Source organism: Mizuhopecten yessoensis, unplaced genomic scaffold, assembly GCF_002113885.1.
Source record: "Mizuhopecten yessoensis strain PY_sf001 unplaced genomic scaffold, ASM211388v2 scaffold8989, whole genome shotgun sequence".
Classification (NCBI taxonomy): domain Eukaryota; kingdom Metazoa; phylum Mollusca; class Bivalvia; order Pectinida; family Pectinidae; genus Mizuhopecten; species Mizuhopecten yessoensis.
Genome location: NW_018407823.1, coordinates 439,228 through 464,265, shown reverse-complemented (window position 1 = coordinate 464,265; position 25,038 = coordinate 439,228). Strand labels below are relative to the sequence as shown.

At 39.9% G+C, this 25,038-nt stretch overlaps 1 protein-coding gene across 2 annotated transcripts; it reads right to left on the bottom strand.

Annotated features, from left to right (window-relative positions):
• Nucleotides 1-8,433: 8,433 nt before the first annotated feature.
• Nucleotides 8,434-24,892, bottom strand: LOC110456979 (dnaJ homolog subfamily C member 27-like). Of its 2 annotated transcripts, none has more exons than XM_021508060.1 (6): nucleotides 24,723-24,892; nucleotides 15,257-15,322; nucleotides 14,902-14,974; nucleotides 13,453-13,649; nucleotides 12,541-12,611; nucleotides 8,434-9,655 (listed from the first exon to the last, which is right to left on the bottom strand). In XM_021508060.1, the coding sequence occupies exons 1-6, from the start codon at nucleotides 24,789-24,791 to the stop codon at nucleotides 9,541-9,543; spliced, it is 591 nt and encodes a 196-aa protein (XP_021363735.1). In that variant the 5' UTR covers nucleotides 24,792-24,892; the 3' UTR covers nucleotides 8,434-9,540. The 2 variants fall into 2 exon arrangements, with proteins under 2 accessions (XP_021363735.1, XP_021363736.1); XM_021508061.1 differs by lacking the exon at nucleotides 8,434-9,655 and adding an exon at nucleotides 9,947-10,080.
• Nucleotides 24,893-25,038: the final 146 nt, after the last annotated feature.

The window sequence follows — 25,038 nt, the reverse complement described above, 5'->3', positions numbered from 1 at the left end:
TTAGTGTGATGTCACTTAGGTCACATCAATATAGGGGAGGTAGCTTTATACAAAATATCACAGTGTAGTGGGACAGGGATCCTTAAGTCTAAACCTGTAAGTGTGGTGTCACTTAGGTTACATCACTATAGGGGAGGTAACTTTATACAAAATATCACAGTGTAGTGTGACAGGGATCCTTAAGTCTAAACCTGTAAGTGTGGTGTCACTTAGGTTACATCACTATAGGGGAGGTAACTACATACAAAACATCACAGCGTAGTGGGACAGGGATCCTTAAGTCTAAACCTGTAAGTGTGATGTCACTTAGGTTACGACATCACTATAGGGGAGGTAACTATATACAAAATATCACAGTGTAGTGGGACAGGGATCCTTCAGTCTAAACCTGTTAGTGTGATGTCACTTAGGTTACATCAATATAGGGGAGGTAGCTTTATACAAAATATCACAGTGTAGTGGGACAGGGATCCTTAAGTCTAAACATGTAAGTGTGATGTCACTTAGGTTACATCACTATAGGTCATATAACATGACTTCATGCTAACAATAAGTGATATAGGTGTATTCACTGAAAACATGTAAATCGTGATAAAATTTATTGATGTTTAGTCAATTAAAAGTTTGTAAATATATAAGAAATCATTTTGAATTGAACATGTGTTGAAGCAATAGGAAATCTGTCATTTATATTCAATAATCTGTGTATCTCTGAACTAATGATGTGTTTACAATAAGGACTTTTCCACATTCAGTGTGTTGTGTTATTACAGAGACTACTGTTAACCACTGGAGATTTGTGAGAGATTCATTCTTATCTTCAAGTTAATTCACAAGATGAATTTCCATGATTGTTATTTCCATGGACAAGTACAAATGGACAGATATGGAAATAGCGTTGTTTGTGAAATCAAGTGTTCGTAATTAGAATCTGAACGTATAGCTCACAGTGTGTAACATACAGGATATAAAGGAACAGTATTACATGTATTATGTGTGTGATCTTATAGCTCACAGTGTGTAGCATACAGGATATAAAGTGACAGTATTATTGTGTGTGAGATCGTATAGCTCACAGTGTGTATCATACAGGATATAAAGTAAAAGTATTATTGTGTGTGGGATCGTATAGATCACAGTGTGTAGCATACAGGATATAAAGTGACAGTATTACTGTGTGTGGGATCGTATAGCTCACAGTGTGTATCATACAGGATATAAAGTGACAGTATTATTGTGTGTGGGATCATATAGCTCACAGTGTTATCATACAGGATATAAAGTGACAGTATTATTGTGTGTGGGATCATATAGCTCACAGTGTGTAACATACAGGATAAAAAGTGACAGTATTACTGTGTGAGGGATCGTATAGCTCACAGTGTGTAACATACAGGATATAAAGTGACAGTATTATTGTGTGTGGGATCATATAGCTCACAGTGTGTATCATACAGGATACAAAGGAACAGTATTACATGTATTATGTGTGTGATCGTATAGCTCACAGTGTGTAACATACAAGATATAAAGTGACAGTATTATTGTGTGTGGTATCGTATAGCTCACAGTGTGTAACATACAGGATATAAAGTGACAATACTACTGTGCGTGGAATCGTATAGCTCACAGTGTGTAACATACAGGATATAAAGTGACAGTATTATTGTGTGTGGGATCGTATAGCTCACAGTGTGTATCATACAGGATATAAAGTGACAGTATTATTGTGTGTGGGATCGTATAGCTCACAGTGTGTAACATACAGGATATAAAGTGACAGTATTACTGTGTGTGGGATCGTATAGCTCACAGTGTGTAACATACAGGATATAAAGTGACAGTATTACTGTGTGTGGGATCGTATAGCTCACAGTGTGTAACATACAGGATATAAAGTGACAGTATTACTGTGTGTGGGATCGTATAGCTCACAGTGTGTAACATACAGGATATAAAGTGACAGTATTACTGTGTGTGGGATCGTATAGCTCACAGTGTGTAACATACAGGATATAAAGTGACAGTATTACTGTGTGTGGGATCGTATAGCTCACAGTGTGTAACATACAGGATATAAAGTGACAGTATTACTGTGTGTGGGATCGTATAGCTCACAGTGTGTAACATACAGGATATAAAGTGACAGTATTACTGTGTGTGGGATCGTATAGCTCACAGTGTGTAACATACAGGATATAAAGTGACAGTATTACTGTGTGTGGGATCGTATAGCTCACAGTGTGTAACATACAGGATATAAAGTGACAGTATTACTGTGTGTGGGATCGTATAGCTCACAGTGTGTAACATACAGGATATAAAGTGACAGTATTACTGTGTGTGGGATCGTATAGCTCACAGTGTGTAACATACAGGATATAAAGTGACAGTATTACTGTGTGTGGGATCGTATAGCTCACAGTGTGTAACATACAGGATATAAAGTGACAGTATTACTGTGTGTGGGATCGTATAGCTCACAGTGTGTAACATACAGGATATAAAGTGACAGTATTACTGTGTGTGGGATCGTATAGCTCACAGTGTGTAACATACAGGATATAAAGTGACAGTATTACTGTGTGTGGGATCGTATAGCTCACAGTGTGTAACATACAGGATATAAAGTGACAGTATTACTGTGTGTGGGATCGTATAGCTCACAGTGTGTAACATACAGGATATAAAGTGACAGTATTACTGTGTGTGGGATCGTATAGCTCACAGTGTGTAACATACAGGATATAAAGTGACAGTATTACTGTGTGTGGGATCGTATAGCTCACAGTGTGTAACATACAGGATATAAAGTGACAGTATTACTGTGTGTGGGATCGTATAGCTCACAGTGTGTAACATACAGGATATAAAGTGACAGTATTACTGTGTGTGGGATCGTATAGCTCACAGTGTGTAACATACAGGATATAAAGTGACAGTATTACTGTGTGTGGGATCGTATAGCTCACAGTGTGTAACATACAGGATATAAAGTGACAGTATTACTGTGTGTGGGATCGTATAGCTCACAGTGTGTAACATACAGGATATAAAGTGACAGTATTACTGTGTGTGGGATCGTATAGCTCACAGTGTGTAACATACAGGATATAAAGTGACAGTATTACTGTGTGTGGGATCGTATAGCTCACAGTGTGTAACATACAGGATATAAAGTGACAGTATTACTGTGTGTGGGATCGTATAGCTCACAGTGTGTAACATACAGGATATAAAGTGACAGTATTACTGTGTGTGGGATCGTATAGCTCACAGTGTGTAACATACAGGATATAAAGTGACAGTATTACTGTGTGTGGGATCGTATAGCTCACAGTGTGTAACATACAGGATATAAAGTGACAGTATTACTGTGTGTGGGATCGTATAGCTCACAGTGTGTAACATACAGGATATAAAGTGACAGTATTACTGTGTGTGGGATCGTATAGCTCACAGTGTGTAACATACAGGATATAAAGTGACAGTATTACTGTGTGTGGGATCGTATAGCTCACAGTGTGTAACATACAGGATATAAAGTGACAGTATTACTGTGTGTGGGATCGTATAGCTCACAGTGTGTAACATACAGGATATAAAGTGACAGTATTACTGTGTGTGGGATCGTATAGCTCACAGTGTGTAACATACAGGATATAAAGTGACAGTATTACTGTGTGTGGGATCGTATAGCTCACAGTGTGTAACATACAGGATATAAAGTGACAGTATTACTGTGTGTGGGATCGTATAGCTCACAGTGTGTAACATACAGGATATAAAGTGACAGTATTACTGTGTGTGGGATCGTATAGCTCACAGTGTGTAACATACAGGATATAAAGTGACAGTATTACTGTGTGTGGGATCGTATAGCTCACAGTGTGTAACATACAGGATATAAAGTGACAGTATTACTGTGTGTGGGATCGTATAGCTCACAGTGTGTAACATACAGGATATAAAGTGACAGTATTACTGTGTGTGGGATCGTATAGCTCACAGTGTGTAACATACAGGATATAAAGTGACAGTATTACTGTGTGTGGGATCGTATAGCTCACAGTGTGTAACATACAGGATATAAAGTGACAGTATTACTGTGTGTGGGATCGTATAGCTCACAGTGTGTAACATACAGGATATAAAGTGACAGTATTACTGTGTGTGGGATCGTATAGCTCACAGTGTGTAACATACAGGATATAAAGTGACAGTATTACTGTGTGTGGGATCGTATAGCTCACAGTGTGTAACATACAGGATATAAAGTGACAGTATTACTGTGTGTGGGATCGTATAGCTCACAGTGTGTAACATACAGGATATAAAGTGACAGTATTACTGTGTGTGGGATCGTATAGCTCACAGTGTGTAACATACAGGATATAAAGTGACAGTATTACTGTGTGTGGGATCGTATAGCTCACAGTGTGTAACATACAGGATATAAAGTGACAGTATTACTGTGTGTGGGATCGTATAGCTCACAGTGTGTAACATACAGGATATAAAGTGACAGTATTACTGTGTGTGGGATCGTATAGCTCACAGTGTGTAACATACAGGATATAAAGTGACAGTATTACTGTGTGTGGGATCGTATAGCTCACAGTGTGTAACATACAGGATATAAAGTGACAGTATTACTGTGTGTGGGATCGTATAGCTCACAGTGTGTAACATACAGGATATAAAGTGACAGTATTACTGTGTGTGGGATCGTATAGCTCACAGTGTGTAACATACAGGATATAAAGTGACAGTATTACTGTGTGTGGGATCGTATAGCTCACAGTGTGTAACATACAGGATATAAAGTGACAGTATTACTGTGTGTGGGATCGTATAGCTCACAGTGTGTAACATACAGGATATAAAGTGACAGTATTACTGTGTGTGGGATCGTATAGCTCACAGTGTGTAACATACAGGATATAAAGTGACAGTATTACTGTGTGTGGGATCGTATAGCTCACAGTGTGTAACATACAGGATATAAAGTGACAGTATTACTGTGTGTGGGATCGTATAGCTCACAGTGTGTAACATACAGGATATAAAGTGACAGTATTACTGTGTGTGGGATCGTATAGCTCACAGTGTGTAACATACAGGATATAAAGTGACAGTATTACTGTGTGTGTGATCGTATAGCTCACAGTGTGTAACATACAGGATATAAAGTGTCAGTATTACGGTGTGTGGGATCGTATAGCTCACAGTGTGTAACATACAGGATATAAAGTGACAGTATTACTGTGTGTGGGATCCTTGTATTATGTAGTTTATGATAATAGACATTGTACAGAAAAATGTCACTACATATGTTTTATTTGAATGTCTTAATGTTTTTATTTTAGGATTATTTTTGTGTATATGATATCTGAATCATTAATTATTAATTACAACAGAAGCTACTGATATTACTACTTTATGTTTCAATGAACATGTGATTGTCCTTCAATTTCTTGACTTTTTATTTGGGATCAAGAATAAATCATTTAAACTTAATTACTGCATTGATCTTTTTATTTTATTTTTTACTCACCTGCCCAAAAGATGAAATATTTAAAAATTATATATATGCATGAAAATGAAGGAACATCTCCTGAAGATCTGAAAAACTTAGAGGCTTCCTGGGGAAAATCCAAACAAGGTTTAAGAAGAGGAAATTGATTTGCATGCAGGGTCACAGGTGTTGAATCAGTCAAAAACATCAGATGACTTCTAAAGGGTCATCATATTTAGTCCAACAATGTGTACCAAGAATGACCATGACCTTTCAAGGTCTCAGGGGTCAAATATGCCATGGCATAAATCACTACTTTTCAAGCACCAAAAAGTGGAGCATTATTGGGCAAAGAGGATTCAATGTTTGATCATTTTAGGGTATAATCCAAAGAATATAGCCCCACCCCTGGGTACTTAGTCTTTTTAGGTCACCTGAGCTTTAGCTCAAGTGACCTATTATTGCTATCAGTCTTCGTCCGTTGTCGTGCGTCGTCCATTAACATTTTACATTTTCATATTCTTAAGCTGAAATACTGGCAAAGGGATTTCATTGATACTTCATGGGAATGTTACCGACATCTCCCTGACCAAGTGTTGTTATTTTTCGAGTCGATCAGAAATCCAATATGGCTGCCACGGCTGCCATTTTGAAAAACTATTTCAAACTTAAAGTCAAATTCTGCTGGGCCGATTGAACTGCAACTTGGTAGGAATGATGGACTCATGGTCCTGACAAAGTGTTGTTATTTTTCGGGTCGGTCAGAAATCCAATATGGCCGCCACTATGAAAAATTATTTCAAACTGAAAGTCGAGTTCTAATCGGCTGATTTAACTGAAACTTGGTAGGAATGATCAACTCATCGTTCTGACAAAGTGTTGTTATTTTTCGAATCGATCAGAAATCCAATTTGGCTGCCACGACCCTTTTTGGAAAAAAGCTTTTTCAAACTTAAAAACAAGTTCCAAAAGGCCGATTTAACTGAAACTCGGTCTAGGAATGATCAGCTCATGGTCCTGACAAACTTAAGTTAACGTTATACATGTACTTAACTATTTCTTACTCAAATTGGTACTAAAATATTTCAACAACAAAATCTATTGGGCCTCTTGTTAGTTATTACATTGAAACAAATGAGATCCAAACATTATATATATATATATATACCCACATCAAACAGATTTGCTATGAATTTGAAGCATACTTGGGACCAGACAACACAGGGAAATATTTGCAATAATCCTTTTAGTCAAATGTATTACCGTGATATATTACATGTGTCCTGGTGAGTGATACACGCCCTCTTGGCCTTTTGTTTGATATTTTTAACTTGGTCTTGGTTATGACAATACTCAACTGTCCAGGGAAAATCTGTTGAGAAGTAAAGAACTGTTGTGATGACAATACTCAACTGTCCAGGGAAAATCTGACGAGAAGTAAAGAACGGTTGTGATGACAATACTCAACTGTCCAGGGAAACTCTGACGAGAAGTAAAGAACTGTTGTGATGACAATACACAACTGTCCAGGGAAAATCTGACGAGAAGTAAAGACCTGTTGTGATGACAATACTCAACTGTCCAGGGAAAATCTGACGAGAGGTAAAGAACTGTTGTGATGACAATACTCAACTGTTCAGGGAAAATCTGACGAGAAGTAAAGAACTGTTGTGATGACAATCCTCAACTGTCCAGGGAAAATCTGACGAGAAGTAAAGACCTGTTGTGATGACAATACTCAACTGTCCAGGGACAATCTGACGAGAAGTAAAGAACTGTTGTGATGACAATACTCAACTGTTCAGGGAAAATCTGACGAGAAGTAAAGAACTGTTGTGATGAAAATACTCAACTGTCCAGGGAAAATCTGACGAGAAGTAAAGACCTGTTGTGATGACAATACTCAACTGTCCAGGGAAACTCTGACGAGAAGTAAAGAACTGTTGTGATGACAATACACAACTGTCCAGGGAAAATCTGACGAGAAGTAAAGAACGGTTGTGATGACAATACTCAACTGTCCAGGGAAACTCTGACGAGAAGTAAAGAACTGTTGTGATGACAATCCTCAACTGTCCAGGGAAAATCTGACGAGAAGTAAAGAACTGTTGTGATGACAATCCTCAACTGTCCAGGGAAAATCTGACGAGAAGTAAAGAACGGTTGTGATGACAATACTCAACTGTCCAGGGAAAATCTGACGAGAAGTGAAGAACTGTTGTGATGACAATACTCAACTGTCCAGGGAAAATCTGACAAGAAGTAAAGAACTGTTGTGATGACAAGACATTGTAAAATTCTAATTTTAGTAACAGTAACCTTGACCAGGAAACAATGACATGACTGACACCTTCCTTTTTGTAGATCACTGATATTTCATTTGATATATATATACACATCCATAGTAGATTTCAAATATTTCAGGTGTTTTTATTCAGATCTCTTTTTGGAAACAGCAGCAACAATATAGTTTCATACAATTTGACATATTTCCACAAAAGAAATTGCATATGTATTCCGTATAATATCAATTAAGATGCACGGTTAATCATCATTCATAACAATATATACAATCAACTACTTTACTTTAAACAAACATTTGTTTTACAAGCAGGATACATGTGATGTAAAATATATATCAAAACAAGGAGTAAAAACTTAATTATTTGGGAAAAAAACACTAAACCACACTATATGAAACCACAAGGTCACTCTTTCACACAAACTGTAAGGCAAGAAATTTTCACATGCAAAACGCGTTTGGGCCTCTTACCTGTTTGCACTTTGGATTCTTTTTCATTGGCAGTAGTTCTGAGAACCAGATTTCCTATTTATCTATTATCTGTCTCAACTATTGATAAATATTTGCATGTAGATATTTTTCCACTTATACATGAAACACACAAATATTTCCACACCACTTAAGTTACCCCTTTAGCATTATATAGTGTAATACAGTAACGACATTCTCAGGACTGTCTTGGTATTGGTACAATTTTCACCTGCACAAGTTATCTAGTTATTCATATAAATAAATCTGCAGCAGGTTCCCCATTTAGATATAAAACAAAAGACAATAACTTTGTATAACATGTGACATTCTGCATTCTCGAATTAATTATGGCAATTGTAAGGTGAGTAGAGAGATATGCCGCGGACAATGGGATGCTTTGTAAACAAAGGGCAACAACTCTATATATAGTTGAGTACAATACCAGATTTTGATATGTGACACTACACCATCCAAGAGGACTACATGTCCCTGTGTGGAGTACAATACCAGATTGTTATATGTGACACTACACCATCCAGGAGGTATACATGTCCCTGTGTGGAGTACAATATCAGATTGTAATATGTGACACTCCACCATCCAAGAGGACTACATGTCCCTGTGTGGAGTACAATATCAGATTGTAATATGTGACACTCCACCATCCAAGAGAAATACATGTCCCTGTGTGGAGTACAATACAATCAAATAAAATGTTAGGAAATATTCACACATCAAACAAACAAAATAAATATGCAACAAAGGAAATATAATGATAAACTTTTGGCAAGGCACATGTAATGTTCTATTCATGAAGATGTTGTGACATGTACAATAATTCTGTAGCATGCCAGGAACCATTTCTTTGCTGATTCTCCGCTGATTTTGGCCTGGTTCACACTTGTGTTGGGGCTTGGTGATGATAAACAATATCATATTACAGAATTTGTTCACTCCATAGAAATGTTAAGTTTAATTTCACAAACGGTTGCGTATATATTATCCAGGTATCCATGTTCGGAGAAACACTCAGATCACCATCAGAAGTCACGTTACCATAATACCTACATCCTGGGACGTACACTTAACAAAATGACCGTTTAGGATCAAATTTGTTCTTGTGCTGGGAATTGGTCGTCAATGTTAATAATTAGCTAGATAAAAAGACACAAGACATCGCTTTTCACCAGTTAAATTCCAAAGCCACACGGAAAAGTCTCGGTACATGCATAGCTAGGGCATGATGTTGTCATAGCGATGCTGACTTTTTATATAGCTTCTTCCTCTCAATTATTGAGCACAGCATATCATGGAATAAAGAGTCAATCCCTTCACCAGTAGAAGCTGACGTCTCGTAGTAACCTCTGAAACAGATAAACATACTTAAGGTGGTATGGTACGTTAACAAAATAGCTCCAAATCTCATGGTAACTTCTGAAACAGATAAACCATACTTAAGGTGGTATTGTACATTTACAAAAGAGCTCCATATCTCGTGGTAACCTCTGTAACAGATAAACATACTTAAGGTGGTATGGTACATTTACAAAAGTGCTCCATATCTCATGGTAACTTCTGAAACAGATAAATATACTTAAGGTGGTATGGTACGTTTACAAAAGAGATCCATATCTCATGGTAACTTAATTCTGAAACAGATAAACATACTTAAGGTGGTATGGTACATTTACAAAAGAGCTCCATATCTCATAGTAACTTCTGAAACAGATAAACATACTTAAGGTGGTATTGTACATTTACAAAAGAGCTCCATATCTCGTAGTAACCTCTGAAACAGATAAACATACTTAAGGTGGTATGGTACATTTACAAAAGAGCTACATATCTCATAGTAACTTCTGAAACAGATAAACATACCTAAGGTGGTATGGTACATTTACAAAAGAGCTCAATATCTCATGGTAACTTCTGAAACAGATAAACATACTGAAGGTGGTATGGTACATATACAAAAGAGCTCCATATCTCGAAGTAACCTCTGAAACAGATAAATATACTTAAGGTGGTATGGTACGTTTAGAAAAGAGCTCCATATCTCATGGTAGCTTCTGAAACAGATAAACATACTTAAGTAGGTATGATACATTTACTAAAGAGCTCCATATCTCATGGTAACTTCTGAAACAGATAAACATACTTAAGGTGGTATGGTACATTTACAAAAGAGCTCCATATCTCATGGTAACTTCTGAAACAGATAAACATATTTAAGGTGGTATGGTACATATACAAAAGAGCTCCATATCGCGTAGTAACCTCTGAAACAGATAAATATACTTAAGGTGGTATGGTACGTTTACAAAAGAGATCCATATCTCATGGTAGCTTCTGAAACAGATGAATATACTTAAGGTGGTATGGTACATATACAAAAGAGCTCCATATCTCATGGTTGCTTCTGAAACAGATAAATATACTTAAGGTGGTATGGTACATTTACAAAAGAGCTCCATATCTCATGGTAGCTTCTGAAACAGATAAACATACTTGAGGTGGTATGGTACATTTACAAAAGAGCTCCAAATCTCATGGTAATTCCTGAAACAGATAATCATACTTAAGTTGGTATGGTACATTTACAAAAGAGCTCTACGCCCCATATACACCTCTGACACAGCTTGTTATATATTGTTAAGATTGTATGGTACCAAAATACTTTTATATAAGAGTTCAATACTAAGACTCTGGGTGATGTACGTTAACTGCTCATCAATATATATCCAAGGGTTTAAAAGTTACAAATGGAACAATATTTTCCTCATACGTCTACACTCATCTGACCTTTGACCTTAAGGCCAATGTCATACATGCAGGGTGACCTATTAATAGAGCACTGTACATCTTATGTGAGTGATGTAGGTATACTGCAGGTTTTATAAAGATACATTTTCCTCAAACATTTGCACTTATTTGACCTTTGACTTTTAGGCCAAGGCCATATTGACCTTTCAACTATGCACTGCACATCTTCTGTGAATGATGCAGGTATACAGCTGGTTTCATCAGGATGATTTTTTACCAATCGAAAAGTTACAGCCTGGACAAGATTCTCCATAACAATTAGCACATATTTCACCTTTGACCTTGAGGTTAATATCGCAGTGACCTTATAACATTTCACTGCACATCAGGGTTAGGGCATAATAACTCATTTAGGGTTTAAGGCAGCGTGTATCATTAACTCGAACACAATCTAATTTTATCATTAGTGAGGTAGCAAACTTCCTTAGGGGAGATAACTCTTACACAATCTCATTTTATCATTTGTGAGGTAGCAAACTTCCTTAGGGGAGATAACTCTTTCAAAATCTCATTTATCCTGTGTAAGGTAGCAAACTGCATTAGGGGAGATAACTCTTTCACAATCTCATTTATCCCATGTAAGGGAGCAAACTGCTTTAGAGAGGATAAGTATAACACAATCTCATTTTATCATTTGTAAGGTAGCAAACTTCCTTAGGGGAGATAACTCTTTCAAAATCTCATTTATCCTGTGTAATGTAGCAAACTGCCTTAGGAGAGATAACTCTTTCACAATCTCATTTATCCTGTGTAAAGGAGCAAACTGCTTTAGGGGAGATAACTCTTACACAATCTCATTTATCCTGTATGAGGTAGCAAACTTCCTTATAATTGTTTTGTGTAAGCTTTTATTATCTACAATCGTCAATAGATCCAAACAATCATTCCCAATGACCTTGTTTTACCTGTATAAAAACAAGCTAATTCGTGGAATTTATATCCCCGATTGCAGGACATATTGTAGGATAACATTATTGAGGTGAGGTTTAGCCCTTTAAGGCATTTAACCCTGTGACCAAGAAAATTGGTTAACATTTGATGTAGTTATTCCACGGAAACAAAGCGTGACAGACAGACAGACAGACGGATAAACCCAAATTAATATCCCCCGTTTCGGTGAAAGCGGGGATAATCAGTATACACTGTAACAGACAGTAAACAATCATTTTCTACAGCTTTGTATGTCGTCCTCATTATTACATCGTAAACTCGATATTTTGAAAACCCTAACACTATTACAAATTTTCCGTGAATTTGGATACCTGTTTATAAAAATTCAAATCAGCATTCAAAATCTTTTGCATTTTTTTACCAAATTTTGGAAATCTCTTTGCTCATCTTTTATAACAAACGGCAGTCAGTATAAAGAAACAAAATGAAAACAGTTAAAATTTTGTTCATCACCCACATTTTATCTCATACTTACACCATTTTATTCTGTGTCGCCCATTTTCTTCCTTCTTCCTTCTCAACCTGGCGTTTGTTCTTAATATCAATCTTTAAAACAAAGAATAAGTCACTGTACATATATCCCACACATGAGTGTTTCGTATCAATCTTTAAAACAAAGAATAAGTCACTGTACATATATCCCACACATGAGTGTTTCGTATTGAACACATGTATCTTACATACACAGAGGCAGTAGAAAATAATGTAAGATACTTATAAAGTTTTTCCAGTTGGACAGTCTGACAGATAGTAGCAGCAGACAGGAATGATCCCACGAACAAATACTGTACCTGAAGCCTAACTTTCAGAAGTAATTTATTGAATCAAATAAAATAAACAAATACTAAGATGCTTGAAGTATACAATATTCATTTCAAAATTGTTTTTAAGATACCACTCACCCCATCCCCAACCCTAAATAGTACATTGTTTCCGACCAATCGTATGTATTGTATTTATTGACCTCTTTCATCCCCGCCCCTAAATAGTACCTTGTTTCCAACCAATCGTATTTCCGGGTTAGTTGTACTGTACTTATTGACCTCTTTCATCCCCGCCCCTAAAAAGTACCTTGTTTCCGACCAATCGTATTTCCGGGTTAGTTGTACTGTACTTATTGACCTCTTTCATCCCCGCCCCTAAATAGTACCTTGTTTCCGACCAATCGTATTTCCAGGTTAGTTGTACTGTACTTATTGACCTCTTTCATCCTCGCCCCTAAATAGTACCTTGTTTCCGACCAATCGTATTTCCCGGTTAGTTGTACTGTATTTATTGACCTCTTTCATCCCCGCCCCTAAATAGTACCTTGTTTCCGACCAATCGTTTCTCTAGGTTAGTTGTACTGTACTTATTGACCTCTTTCATCCCCGCCCCTAAATAGTACCTTGTTTCCGACCAATCGTATTTCCGGGTTAGTTGTACTGTACTTATTAACCTCTTTCATCCAAACATCCAAGGCTTCAAACGAGGCTTGATTAGTGACATCATACACCATAAAGATGGCGTCAGTCTGGAGGTAGAGTTCGTTTCTAACATCAATGTACTCCGGACTCCCAGAGAGGTCCCACAAGTGTACACGCACTGTCAACATATTATTGGGCATTATTATTACACTGCACAGCCGTTTCAGAATGTGATAAAGATTAAACCATTCTTAACTTCAAGCAAATGCAAACATTACAAAATTCTCAATCTAAAGGTTCAATGGGCCTGTATTGCTGACATGTTACTCATTCCACATCTGTGACCTTCAAAGATAGTCAAGGTCAAATATATTTAAATGGGCTAACTATCATATTACTCTACATAATTAATCTTTGTTTAGAACATTGCATTACCTGGTATTCTACTGTGTGACGAATCACCTTACCAATCATCATTGGAAGACTAAAACTCGTTTTAATATTCTGGCCTTCAAAATTAATCTAGGTCATTTGTTCAGATTCCAAACTTTATTGGACATAACATCAATACACTACAGGCCACATATCAAACCATCGATGTTTTGTTCTTCAGAAGTTGTTGATGTTTAAACTTTTTTTTTAAACATTTGACCCATGTGACATTAAAAGTTTGTCAAGTTCATTCAATAGATTGAACAAACTTGATGGATCGTCATTTGCAGCATGCTATTGGCCAAACATTATTACCTTAGGCCTTCGTAAAGTGTTGAGTTTTCAACAAATGTATTTGACCCCTGTGACCTTGGATGAAGGGCAAGGTCATTCATTTGAACAAACTTGATAAACCTTAGATCTAGCAAGCTACAGGTCAGCTATCATAACCATAGGCTTTGCAGCTTCTTTGTCATATCACATACTTGACCCCTTGTTACCTTGAATAAGTCATCTATTTAAATACCCTTCATCCCAGCATTCTACTGGCCAAATGACATTGTCCTAGGTCTTTCATTGCTGTATTTTCAAAATGAAATATAACAAAATAATGATTATCCGCCAACACTCACTGCGGTACAATAAAAACAAAATAAATTATGATTATGCAGCAAATGTACTGAACTGACATAATTTGAGAAGTAAACCACCCCAACAACACAACCAATCAAGAACTCTAAACTGATTACAAAACTACAACAAAGGAACCGTGGCAACACTTAAACAACATGAACACAACCAAGATATTGGATGTGAAAGCAGAAAGTTTCCCTGCAGCACAGAAGTGGCGTGCATCCATCATGATGTCTCAAGTCCAAACCTTCAGTGTAAGATACACGAATGATCACGGAACTAAGGCACTGTTTCCTCGTGACAGCCAGTTTGATGTTTGAAATCAGGTGATGATGAATGGAAATATATAACAAAGTAATACTCACAATCAACGCCATCGACATGCTGGATCTTGAACCCGTAATCGACCCCGACTGTCGGCTGGTACCCACCACAAAACTAGAACATCAAAAGTTGAAACTTAATATCAATTATATGACAACAGGCCCAATGGGCCTTAATCACTCGCTAGTGATTCTTTGATTGGAACATTTATTTTATTTTTTCTTCCTAGCAGTTTTAATTTATTTTACTGATGTGATGTGACCTTGAAAAAATGTCAAGGTCATTCATTTGGACAATGTTGATAGCCAACATACAACTATTCATTCATTAAATACAACAATTGTTGATTTGCTTTTGTGTTATACTGTTTAGACTAGAAACAGGTTTATGACTTACCTTACTTTCACAAAAATGTTTTATCAGGCATGTCTTCCCAACATTAGCATTTCCAATACCGACCACCTACAACAGATGTCAAATTAAGATAGAATAGGAATACCACAGGGGCAAAATGATATATAGCCAGTCTAATGCTATGTCTAAATTGTAATCAACTTCAAACTTGGACATCAGACACTCACTGCTGGTTTGAGGGGGAAAAGATCTTTTTTGTTTACATATACATACAGATATGTATATACAAGATATTAAACTACTCAAATTGGAAATGCATTTCTTATGGGGCCTGGCTTTGGTTAAAAATATGTAATTTCTGAAATTAGACTACAAGTGTGTGACTGAAGTGAATCATTGGTAGACTGGGTCAATCGTCGGCGACCAGGTAGTGTAGTAATTGGTAGAGCGTCTGTCTACAGTTTGGACCCCAGTCTGGCCGTTGCATTTCTCTTTCTCCTGTTATAAAATTTGCAAGCTTACCAACCCTTGTTTCAAGCTCTCAGTGATCAATGCTTGTCAAGGGGATACCCCAACCTGAGTTATACATAATTGTGTCTTTTACGGGCAAAGACATAGAAAAATAAGTGCAGAATGTAGCGGAACTAGACTGGGTCGATCGCCAGTGACCAGGTAGATTATCTAATTAAGATATAAGTTTAACACAAGAATAAATCTCTACCTTAGTTTTGACTAGCATGAAGAAAATATTAATACCGGTAATAATAATAATATACAACATTTATGTAGCACCCTTTATAATTTGCAATAATAGTATTCCTACACTGACAGTTATAAATATATCATCCAGTCATAGGTTTCCGCGCGTTATATATTTTCGCGTGGCCATTTTATCAAGCTGTAGCTCGTTACTACGTGACCTGCTTGACACTACACTAGGACCAGAGACGTGTATACTATGGCTTTATATGTCTCCGACTAGGACATTTTAGACCTTTGGCCATCGTCTGTAAACTGACCAAAAATTACTTTAATTGAGTTAGAAAAACATGAGAATTTATAACTGATGAAACAAGGAATCTGGGTGCCCAACATTGTACCATCTTCATTAGTTCTATGATAGTTTGATCTTTTCTCTGCTGTTCTCTTATCTGATTAATCGAGTCATGTTACCAGTAAATGCACCTTGAGGTAACTTTTGATCTAAACTTAATACTGCTGTGTATAAAAGACAACCTTCGAAGTGAGTTTGTCATTTCACTTGTTTTTATGATCATTCTCAAATTTGAGAAAGATCCCTCAAGCACTTCCTGAGAAATATCCATAACAAATCTTCACTGTCAAATTCCAAGATGGCTGCCTGTCGGCCATTTTTTTTTTATCCAATAAGTCTTAAAATTTTCATCAATTAGAAATGGAAAAAGAATGAAAAATAACTAAATGTAGCTAGGGTTTCCTCCCCGATCCCGCATCAGTGTTGTGAGGCAGGGTGCTATGCATATTATAAAGTCTGAGATGAAAGTCAACTACAGCAGGGATAACTCAAACAAAATATATCAAGTTTACATAATTTTATTTATCCTATGAATACCGTGTTATGCAGTGTCATAAAGCCATCACATAAATTATGTTTATGTAATATGTGTAATATCACTCTGGAAATTACATCACAATCGAATAGAAACAATCAATATGTTCCTTGTGAAGCGGACTCAATTTTCATCATTTGCCAAGTGCAAAATATTCGTTTCAGATCACAATTTTTCAGTTTTACTTTGTATTCTATGATAAAAAGAATCTGTCATTCGTTTCTCTTCATATTAGATTGATGGTACTCGTTCTGGAGCCAGAGGCTCGCAAACATGAAAAATTCCAAACTTGTATCATAATTAAATCTAGTATGAAGGGAAACGAATGACAAATCCTCTATTTAAACATCCATGATATCAAGTAGTTTCACACAAAGTCCACTCGGAATCAAACACTCTATCTCACATTACTCCACAAATATATTTCCATCATAATAAGGTGTAATTCCCATATTAAAAATGAATTTATTAAATATATGAATTTGTCTATAAAGTTGACATAATTTGAACTTATAATCAAAACAAAATGTGCAATTTTGAAAAAATTTAACTCAACAAATAATTTGACAATCAAAGATCATATTTGAAATACCCAGCAAAGTATTTGTTGGTTGGGCCACTCTGGAGAATTTCTTTTTATTATATTCAATTTATCTTTCTTTGAACACTGAATCAAAATTGAGACACAGAAACATATAACAGACGGCTACTTCCGGCATTTACATTTCTTGAAAAGTTTTGTTTGTGTTTTATAGTTTTATATTCCTAGTTGGGTTTTTGTCCATGACAGTCATCAGTAATTTTAACTGTTTTATACCAATATGAGTATGAAATTGTGGAGGCTTGTTAATAAGGTGCAGAAACCAATAACACGAGGATAGTTGATAGAAAAGCCATACAAATCAGCATCATAAGTTCTTTTGATGGTTAGAAACAACAAAAGAGTTTTCTTAGTATAAGTATAGGGCAGTACTGGCCTAGTGAGGTGTGTGCACACAGGTAATAGCCTTGTCTACCAATCCACCCATCCCAGTACTGGCCTAGTGAGGTGTATACTCACAGGTAATAGCCTTGTTTACCAATACACCCATCCCCGTACTGGCCTAGTGAGGTGTGTGCACACAGGTTATTGTGCACACAGGTAATAGCCTTGTCTACCAAAACACCCATCCCAGTACTGACCTAGTGAGGTGTGTACACACAGGTAATAGCCTTGTCTACCAAAAGACAATACACCCATCCCAGCACTGGCCTTGTGAGGTGTGTACACACAGGTAATAGCTTTGCTTGTCTACCAATACACCCATCCCAGTACTGTCCTAGTGAGGTGTGTGCACACAGGTAATAGCGTTTTCTACCAATACGCCCAGCCCAGTACTGGCCTAGTGAGGTGTGTGTACACAGGTAATAGCCTTGTCTTCCAATACACCCATCCCAGTACTGGCCTAGTGGGGTGTGTGCACACAGGTAATAGCCTTGTCTATCAATACACCCATCCCAGTACTGGCCTAGTGAAGTGTGTGCACACTGGTAATAGCCTTGTCTACCAAAACACCCATCCCAGTACTGGCCTAGTGAGGTGTGGGCACACAGGTAATAGCCTTGTCTACCAATACCCCCATCCCAGTACTTTCCAGTACTGGCCTAGTGAGGTGTGTGCACACCGGTAATAGCCTTGTCTACCAAAACACCCATCCCAGTACTGGCCTAGTGAGGTGGGTGCACACAGGTAATAGCCTTGTCTACCAATCCACCCATCCCAGTACTGGCCTAGTGAGGTGTGTGTACACAGGCAATAGCCTTGTCTACCAATACACCCATCCCAGAGCTGGCCTAGTGAGGTGTGTACACACAGGTAATAGCTTTGCTTGTCTACCAATACACCCATCCCAGTACTGTCCTAGTGAGGTGTGTGCACACAGGTAATAGCTTTGTCTACCAATACACCCATCAAAGCACTGGCCTAGTGAGGGGTGTGTGCACACAGGTAATAGCCTTGTCTATCAATACACCCATCCCAGTACTGGCCTAGTGAGGGGTGTGCACACAGGTAATAGCCTTGTCTACCAAGACACCCATCCCAGTACTGGCCTAGTGAGGTGGGTGCACACAGGTAATAGCCTTTTCTACCAATACACCATCCCAGTACTGGCCTAGTGAGGTGTGTGCAAACAGGTAATAGCCTTGTCTACCAATACACCCCTTGTCTACCAATACACCCATCCCAGTACTGTCCTAGTGAGGTGTGTGCACACAGGTAATAGCCTTGTCTACTAATACACCCATCCCAGTACTGGCCTAGTGAGATGTGTACACACAGTTAATAGCCTTGTCTACCAAAAGACAATACACCCATCCCAGCACTGGCCTTGTGAGGTGTGTACACACAGGTAATAGCTTTGTCTACCAATACACCCATCTCAGTACTGGCCTAGAGAGGTGGTAATAGCCTTGTTTACCAATACACCCATCTCAGTACTGGCCTAGAGAGGTGGTAATAGCCTTGTTTACCAATACACCCATCTCAGTACTGGCCTAGAGAGGTGGTAATAGCCTTGTTTACCAATACACCCATCCCAGTACTGGCCTAGTGAAGTGTGTGCACACTGGTAATAGCCTTGTCTACCAAAACCCCCATCCCAGTACTGACCTAGTGAGGTGTGTACACACAGGTAATAGCTTTGTCTACCAATACACCCATCAAAGCACTGGCCTAGTGAGGGGTGTGTGCACACAGGTAATAGCCTTGTCTACTAATACACCCATCCCAGTACTGGCCTAGTGAGGGGGGTGCACACAGGTAATAGCCTTGTCTACCAATCCGCCCATCCCAGTATTGGCCTAGTGAGGTGTGTGCACACAGGTAATAGCGTTTTCTACCAATACGCCCAGCCCAGTACTGGCCTAGTGAGGTGTGTGTACACAGGTAATAGCCTTGTCTTCCAATACACCCATCCCAGTACTGGCCTAGTGGGGTGTGTGCACACAGGTAATAGCCTTGTCTATCAATACACCCATCCCAGTACTGGCCTAGTGAAGTGTGTGCACACTGGGAATAGCCTTGTCTACCAAAACACCCATCCCAGTACTGGCCTAGTGAGGTGTGGGCACACAGGTAATAGCCTTGTCTACCAATACGCCCATCCCAGTACTGGCCAAGTGAGGTGTGTGCACACAGGTAATAGCCTTGTGTACCAATACACCCATCCCAGTACTGGCCAAGTGAGGTGTGTGCACACAGGTAATAGCCTTGTCTATCAATACACCCATCCCAGTACTGGCCTAGTGAAGTGTGTGCACACTGGTAATAGCCTTGTCTACCAAAACCCCCATCCCAGTACTGACCTAGTGAGGTGTGTACACACAGGGAATAGCTTTGTCTACCAATACACCCATCTCAGTACTGGCCTAGTGAGGTGTGTACACACATGTAATAGCCTTGTTTACCAATACACCCATCTCAGTACTGGCCTAGTGAGGTGCGTGCTCACAGGTAATAGCCTTTTCTACCAATACACCATCCCAGTACTGGCCTAGTGAGGTGTGTGCTCACAGGTAATAGCCTTTTCTACCAATACACCATCCCAGTACTGGCCTAGTGAGGTGTGTGCTCACAGGTAATAGCCTTGTTTACCAATACACCCATCTCAGTACTGGCCTAGTGAGGTTTGTGCTCAAAGGTAATAGCCTTGTCTACCAATACACCCATCCGAGTACTGGCCTAGTGAAGTGTGTGCACACGTAATAGCCTTGTCTACCAATACACCCATCCGAGTACTGGCCTAGTGAAGTGTGTGCACACGTAATAGCCTTGTCTACCAATACACCCATCCGAGTACTGGCCTAGTGAAGTGTGTGCACACGTAATAGCCTTGTCTACCAATACACCCATCCGAGTACTGGCCTAGTGAAGTGTGTGCACACTGGTAATAGCCTTGTCTACCAAAACACCCATCCCAGTACTGACCTAGTGAGGTGTGTACACACAGGTAATAGCCTTGTTTACCAATACACCCATCCCAGTACTGGCCTAGTGAGGTGTGTGCACACAGGTAATAGCCTTGTCTACCAATACACCCATCTCAGTACAGGCCTGGTGAGGTGTGTACACACAGGTAATAGCCTTGTCTACCAATACACCCATCCCAGAGCTGGCCTAGTGAGGTGTGTACACACAGGTAATAGCCTTGTCTACCAATACACCCATCCCAGTACTGGCCTAGTGAGGTGTGTACACACAGGTAAAAGCTTTGTCTACCAATACACCCATCCCAGCACTGGCCTAGTGAGATGTGTACAAACAGTTAATAGCCTTGTCTACCAAAAGACAATACACCCATCCCAGCACTGGCCTAGTGAGGTGTGTACACACAGGTAATAGCTTTGTCTACCAATACACCCATCAAAGCACTGGCCTAGTGAGGTGTGTACACACAGGTTATAGCCTTGTCTACCAATACACCCATCCCAGCACTGGCCTAGTGAGATGTGTACAAACAGTTAATAGCCTTGTCTACCAAAAGGCAATACCCCCATCCCAGCACTGGCCTAGTGAGATGTGTACAAACAGTTAATAGCCTTGTCTACCAAAAGACAATACACCCATCCCAGCACCGGCCTAGTGAGGTGTGTACACACAGGTAATATCCTTGTCTACCAATACACCCATCTCAGTACAGGCCTAGTGAGGTGTGTACACACAGGTAATAGCATCGTCTACCAATACACCCATCCGAGTACTGGCCTAGTGAGGTGTGTGTACACAGGTAATAGCCTTGTGTACCAATACACCCATCCCAGTACTGGCCTAGTGAGATGTGTACACACAGTTAATAGCCTTGTCTACCAAAAGACAATACACCCATCCCAGCACCGGCCTAGTGAGGTGTGTACACACAGGTAATAGCATCGTCTACCAATACACCCATCCGAGTACTGGCCTAGTGAGGTGTGTGCACACAGGTAATAGCCTCGTCTACCGATACACCCATCCCAGTACTGGCCTAGAGAGGTGTGTGCACACAGGTTATAGCCTTGTCTACCAGTACACCCATCTCAGTACAGGCCTAGTGAGGTGTGTACACACAGGTAATATCCTTGTCTACCAATACACCCATCTCAGTACAGGCCTAGTGAGGTGTGTACACACAGGTAATAGCCGTGTCTACCAATACACCCATCCCAGTACTGGCATAGTGAGGTGTGTACACACAGGTAATAGCCTTGTCTACAAATACACCCATCCCAGTACTGGCCTAGTAAGGTGTGTACACACAGGTAATAGCCTTGTCTACCAATACTCCCATCCCAGTACTGGCCTAGTGAGGTGTGTGCATACAGGTAATAGCCTTGTCTACCAATACACCCATCCCAGTACTAGCCTAGTGAGGTGTGTTCACACAGGTAATAGCCTTGTCTACCAATACGCCCATCCCAGTACTGGCCTAGTGAGGTGTGTGCACACAGGTTATAGCCTTGTCTACCAGTACACCCATCTCAGTACAGGCCTAGTGAGGTGTGTACACACAGGTAATAGCATTGTCTACCAATACACCCATCCGAGTACTGGCCTAGTGAGGTGTGTGTACACAGGTAATAGCCTTGTCTACCAATACACCCATCCCAGAGCTGGCCTAGTGAGGTGTGTACACACAGGTTATAGCCTTGTCTACCAATACACCCATCCCAATACACCCATCCCAGTACTGGCCTAGTGAGGTGCGTGCACACAGGTTATAGCCTTGTCTACCAAGACACCCATCCCAGTACTGGCATAGTGAGGTGTGTGGCCTTGTCTACCAATACCCCCATCCCAGTACTGGCCTAGTGAGATGTGTACACACAGTTAATAGCCTTGTCTTAGTGAGGTGTGTACACACAGGTAATAGCTTTGTCTACCAATACCCCCATCCCAGCACTGGCCTAGTGAGGTGTGTGCACACAGGTAACAGCCTTGTCTACCAATACACCCATCCCAGAGCTGGCCTAGTGAGGTGTGTACACACAGGTTGTACACACAGGTAATAGCCTTGTCTACCAATCTAGTGAGGTGTGTACACACAGGTAATAGCTTTGTCTACCAATTCCCCCATCAAAGCACTGGCCCAGTGAGGTGTGTACACACAGGTTATAGCCTTCTTGTCTACCAATACACCCATCCGAGTACTGGCCTAGGGAGGTGTGTGTACACAGGTAATAGCCTTGTGTACCAATACACCCATCCCAGTACTGGCCTAGTGAGATGTGTACACACAGTTAATAGCCTTGTCTTAGTGAGGTGTGTACACACAGGTAATAGCATCGTCTACCAATACACCCATCCGAGTACTGGCCTAGTGAGGTGTGTACACACATGTAATATCCTTGTCTACCAATACACCCATCTCAGTACAGTCCTAGTGAGGTGTGTACACACAGGTAATAGCATCGTCTACCAATACACCCATCCGAGTACTGGCCTAGCCTTGTCTACCAATACACCCATCTCAGTACAGGCCGGGTGAGGTGTGTACACACAGGTAATAGCATCGTCTACCAATACACCCATCCGAGTACTGGCCTAGTGAGGTGTGTGTACACAGGGAATAGCCTTGTCTACCAATACACCCACCCCAGTACTGGCCTAGTGAGGTGTGTCCACACAGGTAATAGCCTTGTCTACCGATACACCCATCCCAGTACTGGCCTAGTGAGGTGGGTGCACACAGGCAATAGCCTTGTCTACCAATACACCCATCCCAGAGCTGGCCTAGTGCGGTGTGTACACACAGGTAATAGCCTTGTCTACCAATCTAGTGAGGTGTGTACACACAGGTAATAGCCTTTTCTACCAATACACCCATCCTAGTACTGGCCTAGTGAGGGGTGTACACACAGGTAATAGCTTTGTCTACCAATTCCCCCATCAAAGCACTGGCCCAGTGAGGTGTGTACACACAGGTTATAGCCTTGTCTACCAATACACCCATCCCAGTACTGGCATAGTGAGGTGTGTGGCCTTGTCTACCAATACACCCATCCCAGTTACTGGCCTAGTGAGGTGTGTACACACAGGTAATAGCCTTTTCTACCAATACACCCATCCTAGTACTGGCCTAGTGAGGTGTGTACACACAGGTAATAGCCTTGTCTACCAATACACCCATCCCAGCACTGGCCTAGTGAGGTGTGTGCACACAGGTAATATCCTTGTCTACCAATACACCCATCACGGTATGGGTGTGACAGACGAGGCTATAGTTCCTGTGGTGTACATGTTGTAACAGTTAAAATGAGGGGAAAACACTGCCTTACTCCAAGGATGCGGTACATGTATAACCTGCATGGGGACTTGCTCACTAGTTCAGGAAAAGCTGAGCATTGTCAGTATATGGGTGACACGTTACATTTGGTGGCAGTATAGCGACTCTGAAAGTGAGTGTTTGATCATGTAAAGTTTGTTTATGTTTAAGTCTATGGTTATTTAAGGACGTGCCAGGTTTTGGTGGAGGAGGAAAGCCGTAGTTCTCAGAGAAAAACCAGCAACCTAAGGCCAGTAACCTGGCGACTGCCACACGTAGGCCTCAAACCTGCGACCCTAATAAGTGGTGGAGGGCTAGTGGTAGCAGAAGGTCAGATGCCTTAACCATTTGGCCTGTGTAAGGCCAGTTCCCGGTGGTTAGGGAAGGTACATTGATAGGGAGGACATATGGGATTCCCCTGGCCAAGTCTCAGGACGAGACTTCTCAGAGAAAGAGGCGATGGGGGTAGTATAACAGCTAAGGAATATGAGGGGCAAGCTAGCTTTTCCAGCGTGGTCAGTAGTTGGATGGATGACCGCCCGCACGTTAAAGTGTATTGTTTTTTTTCTCGATTTGCCGACCTGTTAAAGAAGCTTATCTTAATCTGTTAATCTGAAACAGTAAATATCAGAGATTTACCTTTATCCACTTGAGCTCGTTTACAGCATCTTGGGGATTCTTAGTGAGGAAACCTGGTTTTCTGTCCATTCTAATAATCTGTAAAAATGTCACCGGATATTGAAGTTCTGATCCATATGCACTGAACAGGTGCGTGTGGTTTATGTGGACGTCGCCATCTTGTGGTTTCCTTCACGACGTAAACAATTTTGAATTGCATTGTGGGATGGGGATTCCCTTTAATTTACGTTTTTTTTTTCTTTCGTTTTCAATTTATTTCATACTTTTTTGTTTGAAACCGACATATATCCATTTAATCTTTGGCTGTTTGCTCGTT